At 43.5% G+C, this 25,790-nt stretch overlaps 1 protein-coding gene across 1 annotated transcript in view; it reads right to left on the minus strand.

The window, feature by feature from the left end:
- Positions 1–927: 927 nt before the first annotated feature.
- The window catches only part of aimp1a (aminoacyl tRNA synthetase complex interacting multifunctional protein 1a), a 100,062-nt gene continuing 75,199 nt past the window's right edge, over positions 928–25,790 (minus strand). The window contains exons 5-7 of the mRNA XM_060926463.1: positions 19,461–19,654; positions 5,876–6,044; positions 928–1,198 (exon numbers count right to left, since the gene is read on the minus strand). Of these exons, the coding sequence (XP_060782446.1) occupies positions 1,032–1,198; positions 5,876–6,044; positions 19,461–19,654 (530 nt within the window). The 3' untranslated portion in view covers positions 928–1,031. The remainder of the gene's footprint in view (positions 1,199–5,875; positions 6,045–19,460; positions 19,655–25,790) is intronic.

Consider the following 25,790-nt stretch of genomic DNA (forward strand, 5'->3'; position numbering starts at 1 on the left):
AACAGCTTGGGCCTTAGGAGGTTAAGCATACCATAACATATGATTTTTAGCTAGGCTTTGTTAAAAGCTTGGAATACATTCCAGGATAGATGAAGTTGATTTATCCAAGCGTGAGCCATGCAAATGACTTTTGATTAAATCACCGAGTACGTGTGGATGTGAGAACTAAGCATGAGCCTAGCAATCACTCGACCCAATTACCACTCATAATTCATCAGTGTTACATTCAGACCTTTGAGCTACCTGCAGGGTAACAAAATTTTCTGTATTATATAAAAGTAACACTGGTCAAGACATAAGGTCAATGAACTTCGAAAGTCTGATGCCTTATCACAGAAATTCAGTACTTGTGGATTTAAAGGAGCTATGCTTGAAGATGAATGAAACAACAACAAAAAAAAGAATTAAGGTAGGTCACATTATTCACAGTCAGCTTTTTTGTCGTGCTAGTTAATCGTACATTACGCTTTCACAAACTCAAAATTCAGAAGAAGCTTGTTAGTGCTTCAACCAACAGGCCATAATTTATATCAAAGCAAGAATTCAGTCATGGTCAGCTCTGCAGGAAATTCATGGACTTAATTACACTTAATGTAGTTTGGCTTGTAAAGAATTATAAAAATCCTTTGGTCTTCGGGAACTGGGTTGAATGCTAGTCAGGAGTCTGTCCAGAAAGAAATTATACACACTAGCATGCCCCTCTCAGAAGGACAATAAAATAAAAAAAAACAAAATACACAGCTAAGCAGGGAAAAGTATAGATATTTACTGTGAGAAAAGCAATTTGGGGGGGAAAAAAAGTGCACCACTTACAGTAATTGCCTTTGAGAGCTAAAATTAAAGCAAGCATCAAAAAGAGACCCATCTATTAGAAAAACTTTTTTTTTTCCAATGGCATCATAAGACACACTGAAACTCAAAACAAGCTGATGTCCAAATCCTTTATTGTCATTTCAGAAAGCCTTACAGATGTTACAGACTCAGTCCTCATTTACTTCCCAGAGTCCTGAGCTTCCAAAGGTTCTGCGGCTTTATCTGATGCCACTGTTCCTCATGGTCGGAGCTTTGCAAACTCCTTTCCCAGCGATCTCGAACGCAGCCCCTTTGTAATTGGCCACGCCCTCGTCATCAGTGCGCAAATCAGGCTGGACCTGCTCCCACACTTTCCTCTTGGGGTTCAAATCTTTATCCGGCTCACCTGGATCAGACAGCAGAGTGACAAGCAAGTAAGCTGGTGGAGTATGAAGTATGGGGGGGAATGAATCAAAATCCTGAGTGCTTTCAAATGATTTAGAACATGCAAGGAAAGGCATATTCAGCTTGTTATCTGAACTCAGGGAAACCATGAATGTTCAAGAACGGAGTCAAAACAAAGACTGCTTTTTAAGCTTCTAAAAATGTGCAAGGGAGTGGTTTTTTTTTTTGTGTTTGTTTTTGCTCATTACCCGGTTCAGTGCTGACGCTCCTCTCCAAGAGCTATAAAACTGAGTGGCAATTGGAAGTAAGCCATTTCAATGGGTAACTTGAAAATGGTTTCTAATTCCTTACATGCCACAAAGGAGCTATAAAACGGTGCAGGCACATGTAGTAAGTCACCAGTTCCAACAGTCTGCAGCCAACGTGAAGAGATTCTGAGAAATGGGGTGCAGGGCTCGGCATTAATGCTAGTCCGACTGTCCTGGACAACCAAATGTTTGAGACAAGTCAAATCTCCATCTGCCTGTCTGACGGGACGAGTTGAATATTTGTTCAAAAATCACCATTTTTATCATATTCATTCACGTTACATCAAAAGTTCTAACAAAACCAGTTCAGTCGCCTCAGTGATCCAGCTGTGGTATTGTTTACGAAATTCTGGGGAAGCAGAGTACAAAAGGTGTGTGTGTAAAACTAACCATGTCGTAATATATAATTATAGATTATTCTTCTATCCACATTCACTGAATATGTGAATCATGTATTCTGATTGAGAAAAACAAAATGGTGGAGCGTGTTGCTGAACCAACCAAGGGCTAAATAAAAACTGCTCGAAAACAAACCCCCCCAAAAAAAGGCAACAAGATATGGAATAAAAGTATTTGATGGTAAGAACTTTCTTTTTTTTAATTTTTCAACAATTATCACCATTATCACATTTTTCATAAATTGCTACTGTCATTTCGCCGGTTTGTTTACATTCTAAGCGGAAATGATTGTCAGACATTTTGTATAAAGCTTTTATTTATAGAATTTGCAAAAAATAAAAAATGCTCTGTTTCTGAAAATCCAGTGAATGTGGATAGAATAAAACAGTTATTCCACTCAATCTCGTTGTACACAGCTTATAGCTCACTCGGCGCTACAGTACGTGCCTTGTCGGCTATCAGAGACTCGATTTCGTGGAATAACTGTTAAATAGACTTTGAGTTCATTGAAATTGGAGAAATGGTGATCAAATACCTCAATAAAATAAATATCTGTGGTGAATCTTCATTTCATTCGGACATTCATTGTATTTTTCTTTTCGATGGTTCACATAAACCATCACAAATGTAAAATATTTCGGCGGAATTTCACGACGGCGTCCAACTCACTTACGGTTTGTTTTCATTGATTTACAATGTGATTCTGTCACCCTTATGTCCAACTTGTTCCCCCCCCCATTTCTTTAAATTAATTTATACTTCAGGTTTTACTGGATTAATCAAGATTTAACTTTATTTCCTTGAGAAGCTTTGAATTTGGGCAAGTCTAACTCTTAAAACTGCAGATCAGGTAATGGGTTAGAACAATACATACCATAATGGAGCATTGGATAGTTTTAGTTTATTGTTAAAGTTTGAGTTTTATTGAAAAATTATAAATCATAAAAACAATGATCATAACTATACCTGCTTTTGGATAAACTTTGTGAAATCACTTTCCTGTCACTGAACTGGTAAATACATAGGAATAATCAAAAGGTTATGGTGAAAAATCTTACTGTGGATTAAAAAGTTAATGTCGAGCTCTAGAGTGATGAGAACTTTTCTGAATGCGAGCAAGTCAAACTAAACGCTATCAAATGACCTGGAGATGATCCTTTTTGGAATGTTCTTGCAGGAAACCTGGTGTGGAAACCACAAAGCTGCCAAGCAACTCTTCCTAAGTTCAGCACATACAGCACTTTTACAGTCGGAATCTCCGGTTTGTACGGATATGCCCTGGCTTTTGTCCTTTACTAAGCCTTTGACATGACACCTTGTAAAACGAGAGCGCCATGAAGATATGAAGAGAGCAAAACACAAAACAGCGTAAAGAACTTTTAGTAAACATCCTGTTAACGGAAAACTTCGTTGACTCGTTTTAGGATGGTGTCATCCATGGAGTAAACAGAAAGAGCCGCCTCGCTGAGGGAGAACCCCGATGTGCATTCAAATCAGGATAATAAACCCCTCATTTGATTACTGGCTGGCTGGAGACACATTGTTAAAAAGCAGCTGGAGGAAGAATAAGGAGGGGAAAAAAGCAAGATGATAAAAGTTCTGCACAGCTGATGAGAGCGTGGGACAGAGTCTCTCAAAGTCCTGCTCTGGATCCGGACTGAGCCGACTCTGCGGGAAACTCCGGAGTTAGTTTTCACACATTCGGTCACATGGCCCACTCCTCCATCTTTTACATCACAATCAGCAGTGTTGAGATCTTCCAGCATATTGAACTTGTTTGGTTATGACCTGTTTTGATTTTGAAAAGTGCTCTAGGAGATGGGCGTGACTATGTTGGACAAGGTAAAGCATCTTTTCACAGCCAAGACCATTTCAAACGGGACTCCATGCCATGCCTGCACATGTTTCGCAATTACATTACATTACAGGCATTTAGCAGATGCTTTTATCCAGAGTGACACACAACATACCCAGAGGGGAGCAGCTGGGAGATTGGTGCCTTGCTTAAGGGCACTTTCAGTCATTCCTGCTGGTCCAGGGAATCAACAGGGTTCTCCAGAAAATCTGAAGTAGCCACATTAAAATAATAAAAAGTAGTAGGTGGCTTTGATTGTGAGTTGGCCTAGTGGTTAGCGTGTTCGCCTCTCGACCGGGAGATTGCGAGTTCTACTTGCGGTCAAGTCGTACCAAAGACCATCATAAAAATGGTACTTGCTGCCGTCTGGCAAAGCACGCTGCAATACAGATGCGAGTGGGGAAGTCAAACTCTCGCGGTTACCAGAGGACCAGCCCCCCACTGTAACGGAGATCAGCGCCGCACCCATACACCTTAAAGAGTTGGTTAGTACTGGGACAGGAGACTGCCTGGGAAGACCAGGTTCTGGCGTGAGAGGGACTTTCAAAACTGGACTTGAGGTGGGTTTGGAATTTGTGGCATGCTAATGCTGGGGGGGCGCATGCTCCGCCAAGACGTTTTGAAATTTACATGCCTTCTGGAGCACTCTCCGCAAATAAATTACTCACCATTTCCCTGGAAAATACTTGCAAAATATGTCTGAAATTTCCCTCCAGATGTGTATCTGCTTGGCTTTCTCAGTTCCCCTCTGTAGTACACTGCCTGACTCTGTAACATATGCTATGGCATGGTCATGTGGTCCGGCTCAGCCAGAGTGTGAGAATCGATCCACACTGGTGTCACTTCCAGTCATGCTAGTCCCGAATCAGACAATTTCTTGGTGAAATAATTGGATTTGCAGCAAATTATGGGCAGTGGAGATGATATTAAAAAAAAAAAAATCACTTGAACATTGAAAGGGAAGGGCGGCACGGTGGTGTAGTGGTTAGCGCTGTCGCCTCACAGCAAGAAGGTCCTGGGTTCGAGCCCCGGGGCCGGCGAGGGCCTTTCTGTGCGGAGTTTGCATGTTCTCCCCATGTCTGCGTGGGTTTCCTCCGGGTGCTCCGGTTTCCCCCACAGTCCAAAGACATGCAGGTTAGGTTAACTGGTGACTCTAAATTGACCGTAGGTGTGAATGTGAGTGTGAATGGTTGTCTGTGTCTATGTGTCAGCCCTGTGATGACCTGGTGACTTGTCCAGGGTGTACCCCGCCTTTCGCCCGTAGTCAGCTGGGATAGGCTCCAGCTTGCCTGCGACCCTGTAGAAGGATAAAGCGGCTAGAGATAATGAGATGAGATGAGATTGAAAGGGAAGTTTTGATTTTTTTCTGGGATCGAGTAGCTGGCGCAGACCATCTGTGCAGGCAGAGAAAACCGCCGGTCGCCGGCGCTTGTGGACATCTCGGAATCAAACCAGCGACCTTTTGGTCCCAAAACTGCTTCTCTGATGATTAGGCTATGGCTTCCCTTAAGGAGCAATAAACCATCTTTAAATTTGTTGAAGACTGGAAAGGCCTGTATGCTCCCATTCCCTGGAGAACATCATAACACCACCCTATTTCTCTGATTAGGTCAGTGTAATTAAGCACTAATTAGCACAAACCACAGACCATTCATCTCAATAAATCATGTGAACGAGCCTCAGAAGAATGAAGCAGACTCTGACAACCATGAATGCCATCGGCGTTGTTCTTGGACTGTTCGAACTCGTATGCTTGTTAAGTCAGCTTCCTGTTTTGCTTGCCCGGCGATTTCTTCATTTCTCTGCACTGTATTTTCGAAGTAAGAGGATAGTGGGTCTCTGTAACTGTATTTAAACCAGACAATTAGTCATTAGTGTGCACTGATGAGGTTTGAGGGGGTGATGAGAACTAGATTTAATAGGATGTGAAATGGGGATTCGGAGACGTTTCCCAGATTCGAAGGTCTTGATGCCAGTTGAAGTAAAGTGAGTGAATGATTATATAAGCCTGGATTTCATTACATCACCCAAAAAGCCTGAAAAGAGAGAAAAAAAGAGAGAGACAAAAAAAAAAAAAAAAAGAGTGTAGAAGTGTCATCGTGTGATCATTTTGCACCTGGAAATCCCTGGAAAGTGACTCGTTCGCCAGGTTCTACCCCGCTGGGTGGGTCCAGGATCTCAACCTTTTCCGGAGTGCTGGCACACATAACCATGGCCTGAGACACGATTCCTCTCATCTTAACTGGCCTGAGGTTACACAGGAACACTGCCATGCGGTTCTGCATCTGTTGAGACAACGTGAATAGCGTTATCGCAGGCAAGAGACTGTTACAGAAAGGTTTCTATCTACAACAAGAGTGCTCCGAGAGCACAATATCCCCCGCTGGCAACTATATCTATGCTGTAAGTGTATGGAATCAATTTTGTGCCAAAATGTTCATACAATACTTTTGAAATATCAAACAAAAACGACAAATCAAAATACAAAAAAAAAGTCAATTTTTTTAGACTGGCAAACAAATTATTCGTGTAATCGTGCAAAATATCAGTCTATTACTCTTCAGAAACCTTTTATTTTTGTTCCGCGTCTTTCTCAGTTTTGTTTGACGTAATTTATTTTGGTTGCGATTCCAGCTTTCTCGTTTGCGCTCCCTGACTTTTTGCTTGCAGTTTTGGCACAAACTTCACGTGTGGGTGGGCTGTCCAGGAATGCATTCCCATTGGCCAACTTGTGTTTGACTGACAGCTACGGTCAGCCATTCCCTACTCGGATTCTGGCGGACTGTTTGACGAGTGACTGATCCATTGACGGTAAACAAGGATCGAGTGGACTTCAGTGGCGACTATGATATTGAATTTACACTTTGTTGAATTAATTCAATATCATAGTCGCCACTGAAGTCCACTCGATCCTTGTTTACCGTCAATGGATCGGTCACTCGTCAAACAGCCCGCCAAAATCCGAGTAGGGAATGGCTGAGCGTAGCTGTCAGTCAAACACAAGTTACCCAATGGGAATGCATTCCTGGACAGCCCACCCACACGTGAAGTTTGTGCCAAAACTGCAAGCAAAAAGTCAGGGAGCGCAAACGAGAAAGCTGGAATCGCAACCAAAATAAATTACGTCAAACAAAACTGAGAAAGACGCGGAACAAAAATAAAAGGTTTCTGAAGAGTAATAGACTGATATTTTGCACGATTACACGAATAACTTGTTTGCCAGTCTAAAAAAATTGACTTTTGTTTTTTTGTATTTTGATTTGTCGTTTTTGTTTGATATTTCAAAAGTACTGTATGAACATTTTGGCACAAAATTGATTCCATTTAAGTGCTTAATACACCCTCATGAAATTGTCAAAAGTACAAGTTTGGTAATCAAGGGCCATAACTCTGGTAAAATGCTACTGAATTGAATGAAATTGCAATATGTGTATCACTGACATAACGACGAATCCTGTAGAATTCCTCCAAAAATTGAGAGAGGAGTTGATTTCAGAAGCTGAGTACCCTTCCCAGGACGGACAGACATCACACGACATAATCACCCTTTGGGCCTTTCGGACAGCGGGGGATTAAAAAAAAAAAAAGGTTCCGAGTGTTTGTTTGTTGAGTGTTCTTAGTTTCCAAAATATAAAAAGTCTGTTGTATGGTTCTACACAGAACCTCTGAAGGAAAATTCTACCTTGAACAGGGTTCTCCCTCGGTTCTGAAAAATATTCTCCACTGTTTTCCTTGAAACATCAAGTCAAAGAAATAATTCTTCACTTTATTTTTTTCTTCACTTAGTCGATATTTTTTTAGTTACCGACGTATCAAAAGTGACACAGGTGGATGTATTAAAAAGACGAATAGTACCCTGTGGACCTAGAATAACCCTCAGGTACCTGAATCCCATGCTGTATTACCCGCTGCCTCATGCTCGAGATGGAAAAAACACCGCGCGCTAATGTTTACACTTGGGTATGGAAACAGCTGACGTTTCTCCTCATTATATTATTATAACGAGCGAGGTCACAACAAACATGGTGGAACCGGCAGCCTCCGACACGGAAGCGAGCGCTCCAGAACCTTCAAGCTCACAGGTGCGTTTAGATTTGGAATATTTCAATTCTAACCTGTATAAAAGTTGATGTCATAAGTAAAGATACCAATGCGCGTTATTTTGTAAGCTGTGATTGCCCGGATCTGCCATGTTTGTTGTGGCTCCGCGGTCACGATCTCCGACCCGCGCATGATCTCACGTGACTTTTCTGAACTGGCTGCTGAGTGAGCGGTTTGTAAACAAACTAACACGTGGTTAGGAAATAAAATGTACTGAAACGAGACGATGCATATCAGATATGGGGATGGGTATCATCAGCTCAAATAATTCAGAAAGGGGAGTGGATTAAATGATTCCTGAACCAGCACATCGACCTGTGTCACTTTAATGCAGGTTTATACCAACCAAACCGGCACATTTCAAATATCTGTACAGGCTTCTCCATGACATCTAAAATTTGGGCTCCACTCCAGTCTCGAATTTTGGGCAACCTGTGCACCATCCAGCTAAAATAAACCTCTTTAGTTTGAGTTTAGTTAAGGTTAATTTAGCATACATTTATTCAAAACAGGTATTAGGACTCCCTTTAGCCTTTATTTCAACACACAACTTGATTTACAACTGAACAGAGTTGAGAAGAGTCTTGGAACAACCAACAGTAAAGGAATCAGATTTTCCCATCGATTTACAAACTGAACACGGAATGACAGTGCGATTTACATCATACGTTCACCACGGGGACTCAACACACCACGCCACCCGAAACATGGCTCCCTTCAGTCGCTTGCTGGCTGACAGCACTTTCACTTTTTTTTAAACCGACCCCTGTATTACTGACACTGTCTGATGCGCTCGGGGACGGTCGGGGCTCTGAGTGATTTTTACCGACCCCTGTATTACTGACACTGTCCGATGCGCTCGGGGACGGTCGGGGCTCGGAGTGATTTTTACCGACCCCTGTATTACTGACACTGTCCGATGCGCTCGGGGACGGTCGGGGCTCTGAGTGATTTTTACCGACCCCTGTATTACTGACACTGTCCGATGCGCTCGGGGACGGTCGGGGCTCTGAGTGATTTTTACCGACCCCTGTATTACTGACACTGTCCGATGCGCTCGGGGACGGTCGGGGCTCTGAGTGATTTTTACCGACCCCTGTATTACTGACACTGTCCGATGCGCTCGGGGACGGTCGGGGCTCTGAGTGATTTTTACCGACCCCTGTATTACTGACACTCTCCGATGCGATCGGGGACGGTCGGGGCTCTGAGTGATTTTTACCGACCCCTGTATTACTGACACTGTCCGATGCGCTCGGGGACGGTCGGGGCTCGGAGTGATTTTTACCGACCCCTGTATTACTGACACTGTCCGATGTGCTCGGGGACCGTCGGGGCTCTGAGTGATTTTTACCGACCCCTGTATTACTGACACTGTCCGATGCGCTCGGGGACGGTCGGGGCTCTGAGTGATTTTTACCGACCCCTGTATTACTGACACTCTCCGATGTACTTGGGGACCATCGGGGCTCCGAGTGATTTTTACCGACCCCTGTATTACTGACACTGTCCGATGCGCTCGGGACGGTCGGGGCTCTGAGTGATTTTTACCGACCCCTGTATTACTGACACTCTCCGATGCACTCGGGGACGGTCGGGGCTCTGAATGATTTTTACCGACCCCTGTATTACTGACACTGTCCGATGCACTCGGGACGGTCGGGGCTCTGAGTGATTTTTACCGACCCCTGTATTACTGACACTCTCCGATGCACTCGGGGACGGTCGGGGCTCTGAATGATTTTTACTGACACTATACGATGCGCTTGGGTACCGTCGGGGCTCTGAGTGATTTTTACCGACCCCTGTATTACTGACACTGTCCGATGCACTCGGGGACCATCGGGGCTCTGAATGATTTTTACTGACCCCTGTATTACCGACACTGTCCGATACGCTCGGGGACCGTCGGGGCTCTGAGTGATTTTTAACGACCCCTGTATTACTGACACTCTCCGATGTACTCGGGGATGGTAGGGGCTCGGAGCGTGCCCTCCCCATGGCTGTTTCAGTCCTTAAATCATTTTCAGTGTTTGAAGAAGCCCGCCCAAATAACTTCACCAGCTTAGACTGCGCCATTGTTTGGTTCACGCGGAGATTATTACACCACCATACCAGGCTGATTAAGACGCATCGTGATTGGTCAAAAGCTTGGTGCTCATTTGGTCATTATGTGTAGACAATTAGTCACAATTATTAGTCACAAGCACGTGCTCATTGTTTACACTCTGGATTCCCATAGTCTCTTCACTGGGGTTGGGTTTTGGCAAACGGAGGAATTTATGTAGGGATTTCTATTTTAAAAAATGACTTATGATAAAGATGACAAACACATTTGTCACTGTGATGACTGCTAGTAATTTTCTCTTCATCACTGATGGATCATGTTCATCAATGATGAGCGCCAGCAGGAACCCTGCTTGAACAACTTGCATATCGATATTTATGGTTTATATTTGATCTTGTTATGCAAAAGATTCATTTGATAAACTTCTACATTGAACTTTTTTGGGTTCAACTTCTCTGATGAACATTTTCACTTGGGTTAATGGACCCCTACATGATACACAATCTGCTGATCATGGCATCCATAGGATTTAACCCTCACTTCATGTCTACTTAAAGAGAGTGGCGCAGAAGCACTAGTCCTTCCAGCTCTCTCGTCGTCTCATCTGTATACTCTGTTCAACCAGCATCATGCTGTTCATCTTGTAGCATGCTACCTAGCCAAGCTGTAACATCTGCGCAGCTGTGTTGTATACCTACACTGCATTCAGAAACTCTGAGTTCAGCATCTACGCTAACGTTTCTACCATTTCTACACTGGATCACTCTTTAATGTGAAACTGAACGCCACTGAAAAATGGTGAGTGAGAAAAGAAGCAGCTTTTGTTCTTTGTTTGTTTTTCGGAGCCAACACTGAAACCTGATCATTATCCCTTGTGAGACTGTTGAAATTATTTCTCCGATTAATTGACGTCAGAGCGACAGACTGTTAACTTCTCATAGGAATAACAGCAATACAGCAGCAAAATCACTAACCAGAAATATTCCATTTAATATAAAACATATTTAACCCTTTCACCACTGCAAACTGCTATATCAATCCAGAAAACATGGACTCTTTCAACACAACAGACTGTGAAAGTGGTCTCGTGTATTGGTTACCATTATCATGCCAGCCCACTATTCCAGTCTTATCGTAAGACGGAAACCCCTGTGTATTGTATATGCCGAATGATTGAGAAGTCAGATTCCCTGGGATTTCCTATGACATAATTTAGACAAACACAATGCTATTTTATGTTAATTAGGGTTACACATCTTTCTTTTGGAAAACATTAGTGAATAAAATGTGAATTTTCTTATGAATATTAACCGCACTTATGCACCAATCAGCTGTAACATTAAAAGCCTATAGTCAGCTGGGATAGGCTCCAGCTTGCCTATGACCCTGCACAGGATAAGTGGTTACAAGTAACGGATGGATATTTCCAGTTTTATATTTACAACGTAAATGGTTTCTCATCTCATCTCCTCTAGCCGCTTTATCCTTCTACAGGGTCGCAGGCAAGCTGGAGCCTATCCCAGCTGACTACAGGCGAAAGGCGGGGTACACCCTGGACAAGTCGCCAGGTCATCACAGGGCTGACACATAGACACAGACAACCATTCACACTCACATTCACACCTACGGTCAATTTAGAGTCACCAGTTAACCTAACCTGCATGTCTTTGGACTGTGGGGGAAACCGGAGCACCCGGAGGAAACCCACGCGGACACGGGAAGAACATGCAAACTCCGCACAGAAAGGCCCTCGCCGGCCACGGGGCTCGAACCTGGACCTTCTTGCTGTGAGGCGACAGCGCTAACCACTACACCACCGTGCCGCCCAGCATTTCAAATGTTATAAGTTACTTAATTTCTTTCACTCTTTCATAATTTCATTATAATTATTCTCTTCTAATTCGGCCTCATTTTCTATCAAATCTGCTTCAGAAATGAAAGGGTTACTGTCCTGAAAACATTAAACTCGAGTTATCTGATGAGATTCTTTGGTTTGTTGTCTCTTGGCTGAGAAGAGTTTAGAGCTGCTCACTCATTGGTTAGGACTTCATTGCCGGGACAGAAGGCCGTGGCAGTGTATGTTTATGTGGGACGTGTCAGATGAATTAACCAATCAGATTTTGATTTATAGCGGGAGGGACCAAAAATTTATCGTCCTACCGTAGGCTAACACGAGCTTAACCACGAGTCAGTGCAGCAGTGAAGTCACTTTCTAGCCAGTGTAGCGTTCATCAGTAGTGTTAGCGAATGCTAATAAAGCAGTCAAGCCAGTGCTATCGAGCGCAAGTAGCACAGGCTAATGACCAAGAAACTAAGATTTCCGTCTCCAGACTCTTCTTCCACGCTGCACGCTCGCTACGGTATTTTTCATGCATACTAAATTATTCATTTCCCTGTGTAATTTACTTAAGTTACTTTTAAAATCAGCATCGACAGCTACACACAGCAGAGCAACCGGGCAGCCTGCCGCTAATCCCTTGCAAAATCCTTTGCTCTGTTGCTTTTTTGGTATGTCTGGCTAAGTTTTGGCTGAGCTCAAGCCCCAGCTCTAATAGTAATGGTTTGCCACTGGTAGGTACTAACCACTACATACCGGGAACACCCCACAAGACGTACCATTTTGGAGATGCTCAGACCCAGTCATCTCGCCATCACAACGTGGCCCTTGTTAAAGTCACTCAGATCCTTACACTGGCCCATTTTTCCTGCTTCCAACACATCAACTTCAAGAACTGACTGTTCTCTTGCCTTGCTGCCCAATATATCCCACCCCTTGACAGGTGCCATTATAAATGAGATAATCATTGTTATTCACTTCACCTCTCAGGTTTTAAATGTTATGGCTGACTGGAGTGTGTTCCAGATGTTATTTCACAGTTTTGATGTCTTCAGTATTGTTCTACAATGCAGAAAATAGTCAAAATACAGAAAACCTATGAATGAGCAGGAGTATACAAAACATTTGATTGGTGCTGTATTTAAAACTCAATTAATCAGAACAGTAAATAATATTTAATCGTCAGGCCATGTGATACAGCTTAGCATGTGAGAGTTAAATGTTAGTGTTCATTAGCTCAACGTTTGAGAAACAAACAAGAAATCCTAGTGAAATGTTTCAAGGGAAGGCTGCATAGCTTAAAACAGGAAAAAAGTTATAAAAAAAAAAAAAAATAGTAAAACAAGATCAGCTGTGAGCTACTGCTCATTTACGTATCCCCCCGCTCTCGCTTATATCAGAATGCAAGCAATCGAAGGAATAGGACACTTATTATGAAGGTTGACTTCAACAAATAATGAACCCTGAAACAAGTAAGTAAAGAGCAGTGTCTCTCCCCGGGGATTTCAAACAGCATCCTGGTAAACTGTCATTTGGAAATAGCGTTTTGCTTCTTGTAATAGCGTTAAAATCCGTACTATACGTTTCGTAAATACATTCAGTCGGTAAACAGGAAGTCGATGTGGGACAGACCTGAAAACAGTATACACGGTATAGAACCCCAAGCTGAAGCTTGGTACCAAATACAGGGGTGATAGCGTTCCGGCGCGCCGCGCCGGATTTCCAGCGCGCCGTGGCTGGGGGGAAAAAAAAAATCTAGTTCACCCATTGTCCTGTGTCATTCTGAGATGCGCAGATAGACAGTAAAGGGAATTCTCCCTTTACTGTCTATCTGCGCATCTCAGAATGACACAGGACAATGGGCGAACTAGATTTTTTTTTTTCCCCCAGCCACGGCGCGCCGGAAATCCGGCGCGGCGCGCCGGAACGCTATCACCCCTGCAAATATCAAGCAGTTGTGATTTGTAGTTGCTGAGAAAAGTAAAGTATTATGAAAATTTTGTAAATCTACCCTATACGTTTCGTAAATACATTCAGTCGGTAAACAGGAAGTCGATGTGCAACAGACCTGAAAACGGTGTACATGGTATAGAACCCCAAGCTGAAGTTTGGTACCAAATATCAAGCAGTTGTGATTTGTAGCTGCTGAGAAAAGTGTTACGAGAATTTTGTAAATCCACCCTATATGAATCCATTTACAAAACAGTCGGTAAACAGGAAGTCGATGTGCGACAGACCTGAAAACAGTGTACATGGTACAGAACCCCAAGCTGAAGTTTGGTACCAAATATCAAGCAGTTGTGATTTGTAGCTGCTGAGAAAAGTGCTATGAAAATTTTGTAAATTCATGCTATATATTTCGTAAATACATTCAGTCGGTAAACAGGAAGTCGATGTGCGACAGACGTGAAAACGGTATACACGGTATAGAACCCCAAGCTGAAGTTTGGTACCAAGTGGCTATGATTTGTGGTTGCTGACAAAAAAGGGTGTTTCGGACAGATGTAAACTAGTATACCCATACTCTGAATCAGGCTTTCGTCTAAACGGGGGAACAGGGGCGCTGCGCCCTCTTACTCTCGGCGTGCGCCCCCTTACCGACTCCGTGAAAACATCCCAGCAACACTACGTGACAATGTGTCTGATCATCAAATACGTTATAATTGCTCCAAAAATATTCCAATCATAGTAGATACACCGCCAGACGGTGCAAAAACAATCCGAATTGGCGTTTTCCAGACTGAGGCGCCATGTTGTTTAGTTGTTTACTTGTCGCGGCTGCTCTCGCGAGATTTGACATGGGTTACATACACGGTCAGCTGACTTGTAGAGCGAGATTTCTCGAGACTGAATGACCTTTCACCCACCGGCGCGGGAGCTTTTGACAGAAGTAGTCCGCGAGTTGTTTTTGTTGACACTTGGGCATTTAAAGATGTCATCCCGCGGCACGAAACGGAAGAAAGCCAAAGACTGTCCGGGGCAGAAGATTACTTCTTTCTTTTTCAATGATGACAGACAATTTGTTACAATTTCCCTCTCAAATAGCCTCAGAATGTCCCATTGGAGCATTTTTCAAAGGCTTTGCACGGCGGCGGCGGGGGGGGGGCAACCGGCACCATCTCCCCCCCGCTTCGCTCCCTCATACTAAATTTTTCTAGAAAAAACCCTGCTCTGAATGGTGTGTGTGTGTGTGTGTGTGTAATAAACAAATAGTTTCACTTAATGCCTCGGTCACAACCGGCTGTACGTGCTCCTACAGCCGGTCTACGTGCAAAAAACGCAAGAAACGCACGGAGGGCGCGCGTGAAACGCACGGAGGGCGGTGCGTGTGACGTGCTGATTTTCGAGCTGCAGGCCGGCCGCCGAGGTTCTTTGTCATGTCAAACAAACTCTACGGGCACTTACGTTTTTTTCAGGTTGCAAGACAAACTTACGGCCAACGTGCGTCTTTCTCCATGAACAAAGAAAACGCAACGATTTGGGAAACGCCAAAAATCGCATGGCCAAAAAAATCGTACGTCCGGTTGTGACCTAGGCTTAGTCTGCTTGAACTCAGAGGGGTGTGTAAAGCAAATAATTGAGTCTGAAGACTGAGCGCTGCTGGAATACAGGATAATAATGTAATAATAATAATAAAGTTAAATTTATATAGCGCCTTTCAAGAAACCCAAGGATGCTTTACAATTATAGACAAGGAAAAAAGTCAATAAAAAAATAAATAAATAAAAAGTAAAAAGTCCACCAAGTAGGGGTCAGGATAGTCTGGCTAACGCAACTTCAAAGCTCTGCGAGCATTTGGTCTGGCAAAGATATTAAGCCCAACCGTTTCCCAAAGGCATGGTTGACCCGCCTCCCTGAAATGCCTCAGTTTGCTACTGGTCGAAGCCAGAAAAGGCTGTGACGAAGCTTAAACCAATCACATCACTCTTTCCTCTGACGTATGTGACGCGACGGAAACTGCAGGAAGAAGATAAATACCTCCAGGGCTGCTCTTTGCTCCGTTTTCAATGAGAACTTCCCGGTGAATGCTTTCAATACAGCATCTACCGCTGTGTCAAAGGCTTGCCGCTGCTCCATGTTCGTAATGTTTCTAGTGAATGAAGCGCTTCCGGCATAGATTCTGTAAACAATCTATGGCTTCCGGTTGCAGTTCTACTACTACCTTGAACACGCCTCTACCCAGGGCCGTTGGAGATGCTCAAAGTTAATTGGCTCCCGATTTTTCGGGAGCTTGGAAGAGCTGGAGATAGCTTGCCTTGCCAGACTAAGTTCGCAACAGGCCCCCGTGTTGCGTCACACTTAGGATGGGCGGGCCCAGGCTAAAGTCAGGATGTAATTCCAGTGGTGTAGCAGCCACAGTCCCACCAAAAGGCGCACGAAAACGAGTCCCACATCTCCAGCACCGCCGCCGTCAGCAACATCGCTCGAACACCACACCATGGATCCACAAAGCGAGCAGAGAAGCTCCGCCATGCAAAGCGCTGGTGTGTCCCAAACCGCCTGCACAGCCGCCGCGACACCACCGAGCAACATCGCTCGGAACATCACGCCAAGCATTAAAGCACAGAGCGCTGGACAACCACGATGTAAAATGAGCAACGAGCTCATTGCAGTCCATAGCTGGGAGTACAGGCATCGCCCACAGCAAACCAAGGCCTGGAGGGAACCGACGCCCAAAACTGGGTCCGGAGCTACACCACCACTGGCGGACAAAACACTCAAACAAACATCAAATTACACAAACACACAGAAAAAATAAATAAATAAAATGAAAATAGAAAAATAAAAATAAAAATAAAATAAAAAAGCTCTGGTGAGAAGCGGCAGCCAGAACGCGCACGACGTACTCTCAACCGGAAACGGAAAAAAAATAAAAAAAACTTTGTTTTGTATAATGTACAGTGCAATGTCTGTTTACTGATGACATAACACTATAATAAGCAACATAACTTATGTTGAATAAACACACACACACCCCAACACTAAACCTACTAACGTATTTAAAAAAAAAAAAAAAAAAAGGTCAAACAAACTAAACTGCACTGATCGGTTACGCTTGTACAATAAACCCTACTGTTTTTGCTATAAACGTTAAATGTTTAGAATAAACGTACCTAAAACAAATCTCTCTTTTGTCCAGTCACTGCTGTGTAAGCGCCATGTGAGAGAACGTCTGAGTGCAGCTCTTGACAGACTGGAGCGCTGTTCACAGGCGTGCGCGTGTTATCGAAACAGTGGTTTAGTAATGCGCTCCGAGCGATGAAGGAGACTTTCATGGGTGTAATTAAGCTTAGCGACTGAGCGCCAGGGGTCCCCTAAAAAAATCATAAACTCCAGGTTCCTGAATATGAAACACCGAGGACTTGACTGAATGTGACGTGCGCCGAGTCAGGAGCGCGCTGAACCGTGACGGCCACGTGGCCACAGACGATTTATTACGCTGAATAAAACTGAAAGACCTTTCATTCGGTCTATTCTCATGTTTGGGGATTAAAGCTCCAGTGCCAAAAACACAGCCCTCATTTTTCTGAAAAAAAATTAAATAATAATTTTAAAAAATGACCAGTCACTCATGCGATGATGTATTGCAGCACTCAGAGATTTCTTGACTTACTCCAAAACAAACATTTGCAAAGAAAACTATAAAGAGTCACTGATTTATGAAGAGGAAGAGTCTCCTTTCTTTAAAGAGTGATTTGCGAGAGGACGAGACGACTCCAGAAGACCGAGCTGGGAGGAGACGGACGCTGTTCAGAGAGGGATTTAGAATTTGGTGAGGACACACCACAAGATCAGACCGTTATGCCTGTTTCTTCTCCATGAGGGAAATGAAGTAAATCATCATCAGAGATCATAAAAAAACCACAAAAGCTGAGTGTACTACAGCTCGAGCTATAAAACAAAGTGCTCAAATGGTGATTTTCAAAAGAACATTTAGGACGCCATGTTCTGATTTTCGTCATCAGATTCAAGTGCATCTAAAGACATTTCCTGAACTTTTTGGCAAAATGACATGTCAATTCGAACACGCACACACATGCACGCACACAGAGAGAGAGAGAGAACAGAAAAATAGAGAATGAGACATGGGGAAGGAGATGTGAGACAGAAAGAGACAGAGACAATACACATAATGAGAAAGAATCTGAGGATGAGGGGGAGGGGGGAGAGAGACAGAGAGAATGAGATGTATGAGGAGGGCATGTGAGACAGAAAGACAGACAGAGAGACAATACACAGAATGAGAGAGAGAGAGAGAGAATCTGAGGATAAGGGAGGGAGAGAGAGAAAAAATCTGAGGATAAGGGAGGGAGAGGATGAGAGAGAGAATGAGAATCTGAGGATGAGGAGAGGGAGAATCTGAGGATGGAGAGAGAGAGAGAGAGAGAGACAAAGAATCTGAGGATGAGGGGAGAGGGAGAATCTGAGAATGAGAATCTGAGGCTGGGGAGAGGGAGAGAGAGAAAATCTGAGGATGAGAGAGAGAATCTGAGGATGAGAGAGAGAGAATCTGAGGATGAGAGAGAGAGAATCTGAGGATGAGAGAGAGAGAGAGAGAGAGAGAGAGAGAATCTGAGGATGAGGGAGGGAGGGGGAGAGAGAGAATATGAGGATGAGGGAGGGAGAGAGAGAGAGAGAATATGAGGATGAGAGAGGGGGGGAGAGAGAGAATCTGAGGATGAGGAGAGAGAGAATCTGAGAATGAGAATCTGAGGCTGGGGGAGAGAGAGAATCTGAGGATGAGAGAGAGAGAGAGAGAGAGAGAGAGAGAGAGAGAGAGAGAGAATATGAGGATGAGGGAGGGGGAGAGAGAATATGAGGATGAGGGAGGGAGGGGGAGAGAGAGAATATGAGGATGAGGGAGAGAGAATCTGAGGATGAGAGAGAGAGAGAATCTGAGGATGAGGGAGAGAGAAAGAGAGAATATGAGGATGAGGGAGGGAGGGGGGAGAGAGAGAATATGAGGATGAGGGAGGGAGAGAGAGAGAGAGAATATGAGGATGAGGGAGGGAGGGGGAGAGAGAATATGAGGATGAGAGGGGGGGAGAGAGAATCTGAGGATGAGGAGAGAGAGAGAGAGAGAGAGAGAGAGAGAATCTGAGAATGAGGGGAGACAGAATCTGAGAATGAGAATCTGAGGCTGGGGGAGAGAGAGAATCTGAGGATGAGAGAGGGAATCTGAGGATATGAGAGAGAGGGAATCTGAGGATGAGGGAGAGAGAGAGAATCTGAGGATGAGGGAGAGAGAGAGAATCTGAGGATGAGGGAGAGAGAGAATCTGAGGATGAGGGAGAGAGAGAATCTGAGGATGAGGGAGAGAGAGAATCTGAGGATAAGGGAGAGAGAAAATCTGAGGATGAGGGAGAGAGAGAATCTGAGGATGAGGGAGAGAGAAAATCTGAGGATGAGGGAGAGAGAGAATTTGAGGATGAGGGAAGGAGGGAGAGAGAGAGAGAGAGAGAGAGAGAGAGAGAGAGAATCTGAGGATGAGGGGGAGAGAGAGAGAGAGAGAGGATCTGAGGATGAGAGAGAGTCTGTGTTATAGAGAGCATTAGCACATGAAATTTCATAAAGTGCACAGAACTCATGGGGAAGCGGTTTGAGCTCCTGCGCAGTGTTTATGTCCCAGCGGTGGTGATGTTAAAGCCCACCGCCGGGTTGGTTTGGCATTAGTGTTGTGTGTGGGCGAGTTACCTGCTCTAGTGGGACGTGTTTGACGAGGCCACTGACCACAGTGCGCAGCGCCGCTTCACCCACATCCACCTCCTCCACGTACAGAGTATCAGCGTCCGGGTGCTTCCTCGCCGTGACGATCCGCCCGATACGCAGGTCCAAACGGGACACGTCCACCTTCAAGTCCACCTGAGGGGGCGGAGCCTTCTTCTCTCCTGAACACACACACAAGATTTCACTCACACAATTAGCAATGACTGACAGCTCATGTGGAGCAGCTAGCACGACACATCGCAAGAACTGAACATCATCCCAAAACACTAATTAGCACTAATTACTATAATTAACAGCCTTATTACCCATGTTATTATACAGTGCCTTTCTCACAGAGCCACCACACTGGCACCGACATGATGTGATCAAAGTCAGGGGTGATTATTTACTGAGGAATGCTCAGCTTTTATGTGAGCGTGTGGCAGCGCTGGTGAAACTGGCACAATCACACACCCAGGGCACCATCTGCCTTTTTAAAGCAAAGGGATTGGATTTCCTGAGGTGTTTAGTATGGTGTGGAGAGCCTTATTTTTAGTCTTATTGTTCCCTGGTGAAACATTCCTCAGCGCACACATGGAAACTATGCGGTCCATTTCTCCCCCTTTACACATCATCCAGTAAGTACACACACACACACACACACACACACACACACACACACACACACACACACACACACAGTATTGCTATTCATTTCAAATTGCACTCACATACAAATCAGAACGTTCATTTTCCACAGTAGAAAACCAAAAAAAGCAGTTTTGACATCTTCAGACTGCTTCTTAGGGATTTTAAATTATTATCCCTTGTATTAAGGGAGAACTGACGGCAAATTTATTATCATCAAAATTCTATTTCTCATTTTATTAAATATCGGAATGCATTTTTGATAGTTATTTTGTCACTGCTATAGCAAGTTATGAGTGTTTGAAATATGCTCTGTAATCTCAGTCCATATGTCAAAGAGATGGCCGTAGAGATTCGCTGAGACCTGTGCGAGACATCGTAGGACGGAAGTAAAACGTACAGCGGAAATCAAAGTGACCGACATCTGCCAACGTTGTCAAAAGACACGCCCGCCCTCTTTCGAATGCTGATGTAATCAAGCCGGAAGTTTTGTTTGTTTTGATAGCAATCAGGAAAGTTTGAAAAAAGTAGGCAGTAATCGTCATTTAAACTCGTTTTTGTGCAATATTCCGTTTGGAAAACAGTTTTCAAAATGGCAGCACTGACACCTGGCTGACACATCTTCACGTTTCGAAGTCTCACACAAGTCTCGTGAAGATCGCGTGGATAAGCGACGCCTGCCGTGGACCAAACTAACTAAATTCAACACGGCTAAAAACCGAATAGGCCGATAAGTAGAATATTTAATTGCAATTAGTTGCCAGTACGAGTCACAATATAAGGTTACTAAAACTGAAAACGTAATTGAATAACACGTTAATTAAGAAATAAAGCAAGTTTAAAAATGACTTCAGTTCCCCTTTAAATATTTAAATAATATTGGCTGGCTTTTTTTTCAATGGTAGAGCAGATATATTCTATTCAGCTAGCATGATACTGAACGAGTCACCACTTGGCATCAGGTCTGGAGGTCCAGAGAGACAACGAGATGGGGGCACGACATCGTTTGCCTCATCTTACTGTGCAAAGCGCTTCATTAGGAGGGGACAATAATATGCGAAAGCTCACAAGGCCAAACATTCCATAGCGGCTCAACCGGGCCGTTCGTGCCGCCGCTTGGGGTGACTCAGTCGCTCTGGTGCGGGCCTCACGACCCATCTGCATTTCTGCACATCCTAATGAAAGTCATCATTGCGAGTGATGGACAGCCGCCGCCGACATGCACATTCCTTTTGGGTGTTCAACGTGTCTTTCTCTTTCAAAATTCTCTCAAAATCTTCTGTATTTAGCAAAGCAAACCTGGTGGCCATGTTCATTTACAAATTATCATAGACGCTCGCTAGCGCAGAAGTCCTACGTCTCCGACGTGTGACGTCATGTTGTCTTAACAACCATGCAATATCGTAAACCATATTCAACGCTCATTCTCCATTGGGTAGAGTGACGTAATACACGTAGGACAAGCGATACGCTAACAATATTGCATGCTATCAAACCAAATGAATGAAACCCGCTAGAAAGGAATAGAACACGTTTTTATTCCATTGAAAAAGTGTCCTGTATGTATAAGAATAAATATTAAATAACACTGTGGTGTGATGCAGCCACATGCACCACGGAGCTACTATTACCCCCTAAAGTCTGTCATTAGATCATCAATATCCCAAAGTGTGTCTTTCCTTTTAGTCCATAACAAACACAAGTGGCTTCATCCTAGGTGGAAGTAGCACAGCTCTAATGCTGCGAAAACACACAAAAAACAAATCTAAAATGGGAAAGAGTTGTTCTGCGATTGACTGTACAAAATCAATTTAACAAGAAATCTGAGCTCTCTTTTTACAGACTGCTGAAAGCTAAAGAAAAGAGAAGCAAATGGAGGGAGAACAAATGTTCATAAGTTTATTAAGAAAAAGCCTCTGTTATTAACTTTTTCATTCCTAATAAAATGAATATTTTAGTTCACAGGCTATGATATATTTTACTTCAGCCTTGACAAATGTGGGTAAATAATTATTGTTGATTATTAAGAAAAACAGGTGTTTTGTTTTTAATTAGCAAAAGGAACACAGTACTGGTCAAAAGTCTGGACACGCCTTGTAATTCAATGCGTTTCTTTATTTTTATTCATTAAAAGGACACTCTATATCTTAAAGTAATGATTGATGTTGTTTCTCTTTACTTAGCTGAGCTTTTCTTGACGTGTGGATTACTACAGTTGTGGAGCAGGGCTATTTAGTGCTGTATTTTTATTATTTAGGGCGGCACGGTGGTGTAGTGGTTAGCGCTGTCGCCTCACAGCAAGAAGGTCCGGGTTCGAGCCCCGTGGCCGGCGAGGGCCTTTCTGTGCGGAGTTTGCATGTTCTCCCCGTGTCCGCGTGGGTTTCCTCCGGGTGCTCCGGTTTCCCCCACAGTCCAAAGACATGCAGGTTAGGTTAACTGGTGACTCTAAATTGACCGTAGGTGTGAATGTGAGTGTGAATGGTTGTCTGTGTCTATGTGTCAGCCCTGTGATGACCTGGCGACTTGTCCAGGGTGTACCCCGCCTTTCGCCCGTAGTCAGCTGGGATAGGCTCCAGCTTGCCTGCGACCCTGTAGAAGGATAAAGCGGCTAGAGATGAGATTTTTATTATTTACTGTTTCAAATTACTTATTATTTACTGTATTCAAATGCACTAAGGAGGCAAGAAACTTGTTCACTAATTAACTTTCGACGAGACACACCTATTAATTGAAAAAGCATTCCAGGTGACTACCTCATGAGGCTGGTTAAGATAATGCTGATAGTGTACAAAGCGTCATCAAGGTAAACGCTGGCTACGCTGAAGAACCTAAAATATCAAATGCTATTTCGTTTACCACATAATTCCGAATATGTTCCATATGTGATTTCATAGTTTTGAAGTCTTCAGTATTGAGTAGGGGTGTACAAACTTATTGATAAAGAATAGGAAAATAAATGTTGCATCTTTTTGGGAATAAAATTTTTCTTCATTTAAATCTTTTTCAAAAATATATTGGCAAAATCGAATTGTGAACTCAATATTGTGAATCGAATCGAATCGTGACTTGGGTGAAACGTTGCATGCTTAACTTTTAACCATTTCTAGTTACACTTGAAAAGGTGTGAAATATCGGTCAAACCCCTTTGTTCCCCTTATTGCTTGTTATAGCTACCAGCTATAAGCAGTAGCTCCCTCGAATCTCTGTTTCTCCCCCTTCTATTGAAGTTCAGACAAAAACAAGCAAACAAACAAAACAAAAAACATAGTTTATCGTGTAATCAAGAAAAGCACAAACGCCTCTGTCCTGAAGACTTTCCGGTGAAAAACTTACTGTTACAAAGCAACAACACTGGAGACTCCTTCCATAAATAATAATAATAATAATAATAATAATAATCATAATGTGGCTGTGTAGCAGCCACAGTCCAACCAGAAGGTGCACGAAAACAAGTCCCAAACCGCCAGCATAGCTGCTGCCGGGCAACATCACTCAGAACACTACGTCATGGATCCACAAAGCGAGCACAGACGCACCGCCATGCAGAGTGCTGGTACAGTGGTGCTTGAAAGTTTGTGAACCCTTTAGAATTTTCTATATTTCTGCATAAATATGACCTAAAACAACATCAGATTTTCACACAAGTCCTAAAAGTAGATAAAGAGAACCCAGTTAAACAAATGAAACAAAAATATTATACTTGGCCATTTATTTATTGAGGAAAATGATCCAATATTACATATCTGTGAGTGGCAAAAGTATGTGAACCTCTAGGATTAGCAGTTAATTTGAAGGTGAAATTAGAGTCAGGTGTTTTCAATCAATGGGATGACAATCAGGTGTGAGTGGGCACCCTGTTTTATTTAAAGAACAGGGATCTATCAAAGTCTGATCTTCACAACACATGTTTGTGGAAGTGTATCATAAAGGAGATTTCTGAGGACCTCAGAAAAAACCTTGTTAATGCTCATCAGGCTGGAAAAGGTTACAAAACCATCTCTAAAGAATTTGGACTCCACCAATCCAGTCAGACAGATTGTGTAAAAATGGAGGAAATTCAAGACCCTTGTTACCCTCCCCAGGAGTGGTCGACCAACAAAGATCACTCCAAGAGCAAGGCATGTAATAGTCGGCGAGGTCACAAAGGACCCCAGGGTAACTTCTAAGCAACTGAAGGCCTCTCTCACATTGGTTAATGTTCATGAGTTCACCATCAGGAGAACACTGAACAACAATGGTGTGCATGGCAGGGTTGCAAGGAGAAAGCCACTGCTCTCCAAAAAGAACATTGCTGCTCATCTGCAGTTTTCTAAAGATCACGTGGACAAGGCAGAAGGCTATTGGAAAAATGTTTTATGGATGCTTGAGACCAAAATAGAACTTTTTGGTTTAAATGAGAAGCGTTATTGTTTGGAGAAAGAAAAACACTGCATTCCAGCATAAGAACCTTATCCCATCTGTGAAACATGGTGGTGGTAGTATCATGGTTTGGGCCTGTTTTGCTGCATCTGGGCCAGGACGGCTTGCCATCATTGAGGGAACAATGAATTCTGAATTATACCAGCGAATTCTAAAGGAAAATGTCAGGACATCTGTCCATGAACTGAATCTCAAGAGAAGGTGGAACATGTAGCAAGACAACGACCCTAAGCTCACAAGTCGTTCTACCAAAGAATGGTTAAAGAAAAATAAAGTTAATGTTTTGGAATGGCCAAGTCATAGTCCTGACCTTAATTCAATCAAAATGCTGTGGAAGGACCTGAAGCGAGCAGTTCATGTGAGGAAACCCACCGACATCCCAGAGTTGAAGCTGTTCTGTATGGAAGAATGGGCTAAAATTCGTCCAAGCCGGTGTGTAGGACTGATCAACGGTTACCAGAAACATTTAGTTGCAGTTATTGCTGCACAAGGGGGTCACACCAGATACTGAAAGCAAAGGTTCACATACTTTTGCCACTCACAGATATGTCACTCACGGTGACAGCTGTTCAAAGCCCCATAAAGCTGCCCGACATGATTGAAGCGGTGGGCAGAGCTGTCAGCACTCAGACTGTGGCTATTCAGAACTTGAACCGCAATATGGACATCATCTTGGAGAAGCTTTCGGCTTTACAGAGGTTATGGATTTGGGGGACCAGTTTGGACTTGTATCAGAGTAGGCGTGTAAAGGAATTAGGGATGGCGAAAACTAAAAAAATCTTGACTGACCACCGAGCCTCATTAACCGGTTAAAGTCGGTTAACCTAGGAGTTTAAACAGGGATGCAAACAGCGTGCCTTTTGGCGGATGCCGCCTTTTTCACGGCTGAATCGTGCAGATCCGATTTTTGGGGGGGGGGGGGGGGGGCGTTGGAGTGTCTGAATAATTTAAATCAGAGTAAATTCTGTATTAAAATTACTAAATAAGCAAATGCCGTTACAGTCCATGAAACAGGAAGTATGAGAAGAAAACAGTAAATCAGAAAGCTGAGCACATTTGCGCAGCTTCTGCGAAAACGTGCGCAGCTTTCTGATTTACTGTTTTCTTCTCATACTTCCTATGTTTCATGGACTGTAACGGCATTTGCTTATTTAGTAATTTTAATACAGAATTTACTCTGATGAAATTATTCAGACACTCCAACGCCCCCCCCAAAAAAACCCCCGGATCTGCACGATTCAGCCGTGAAAA

The sequence above is a fragment of the Neoarius graeffei genome, chromosome 7 (genome assembly GCF_027579695.1).
Source record: "Neoarius graeffei isolate fNeoGra1 chromosome 7, fNeoGra1.pri, whole genome shotgun sequence".
Taxonomy (NCBI): Eukaryota; Metazoa; Chordata; class Actinopteri; order Siluriformes; family Ariidae; genus Neoarius; species Neoarius graeffei.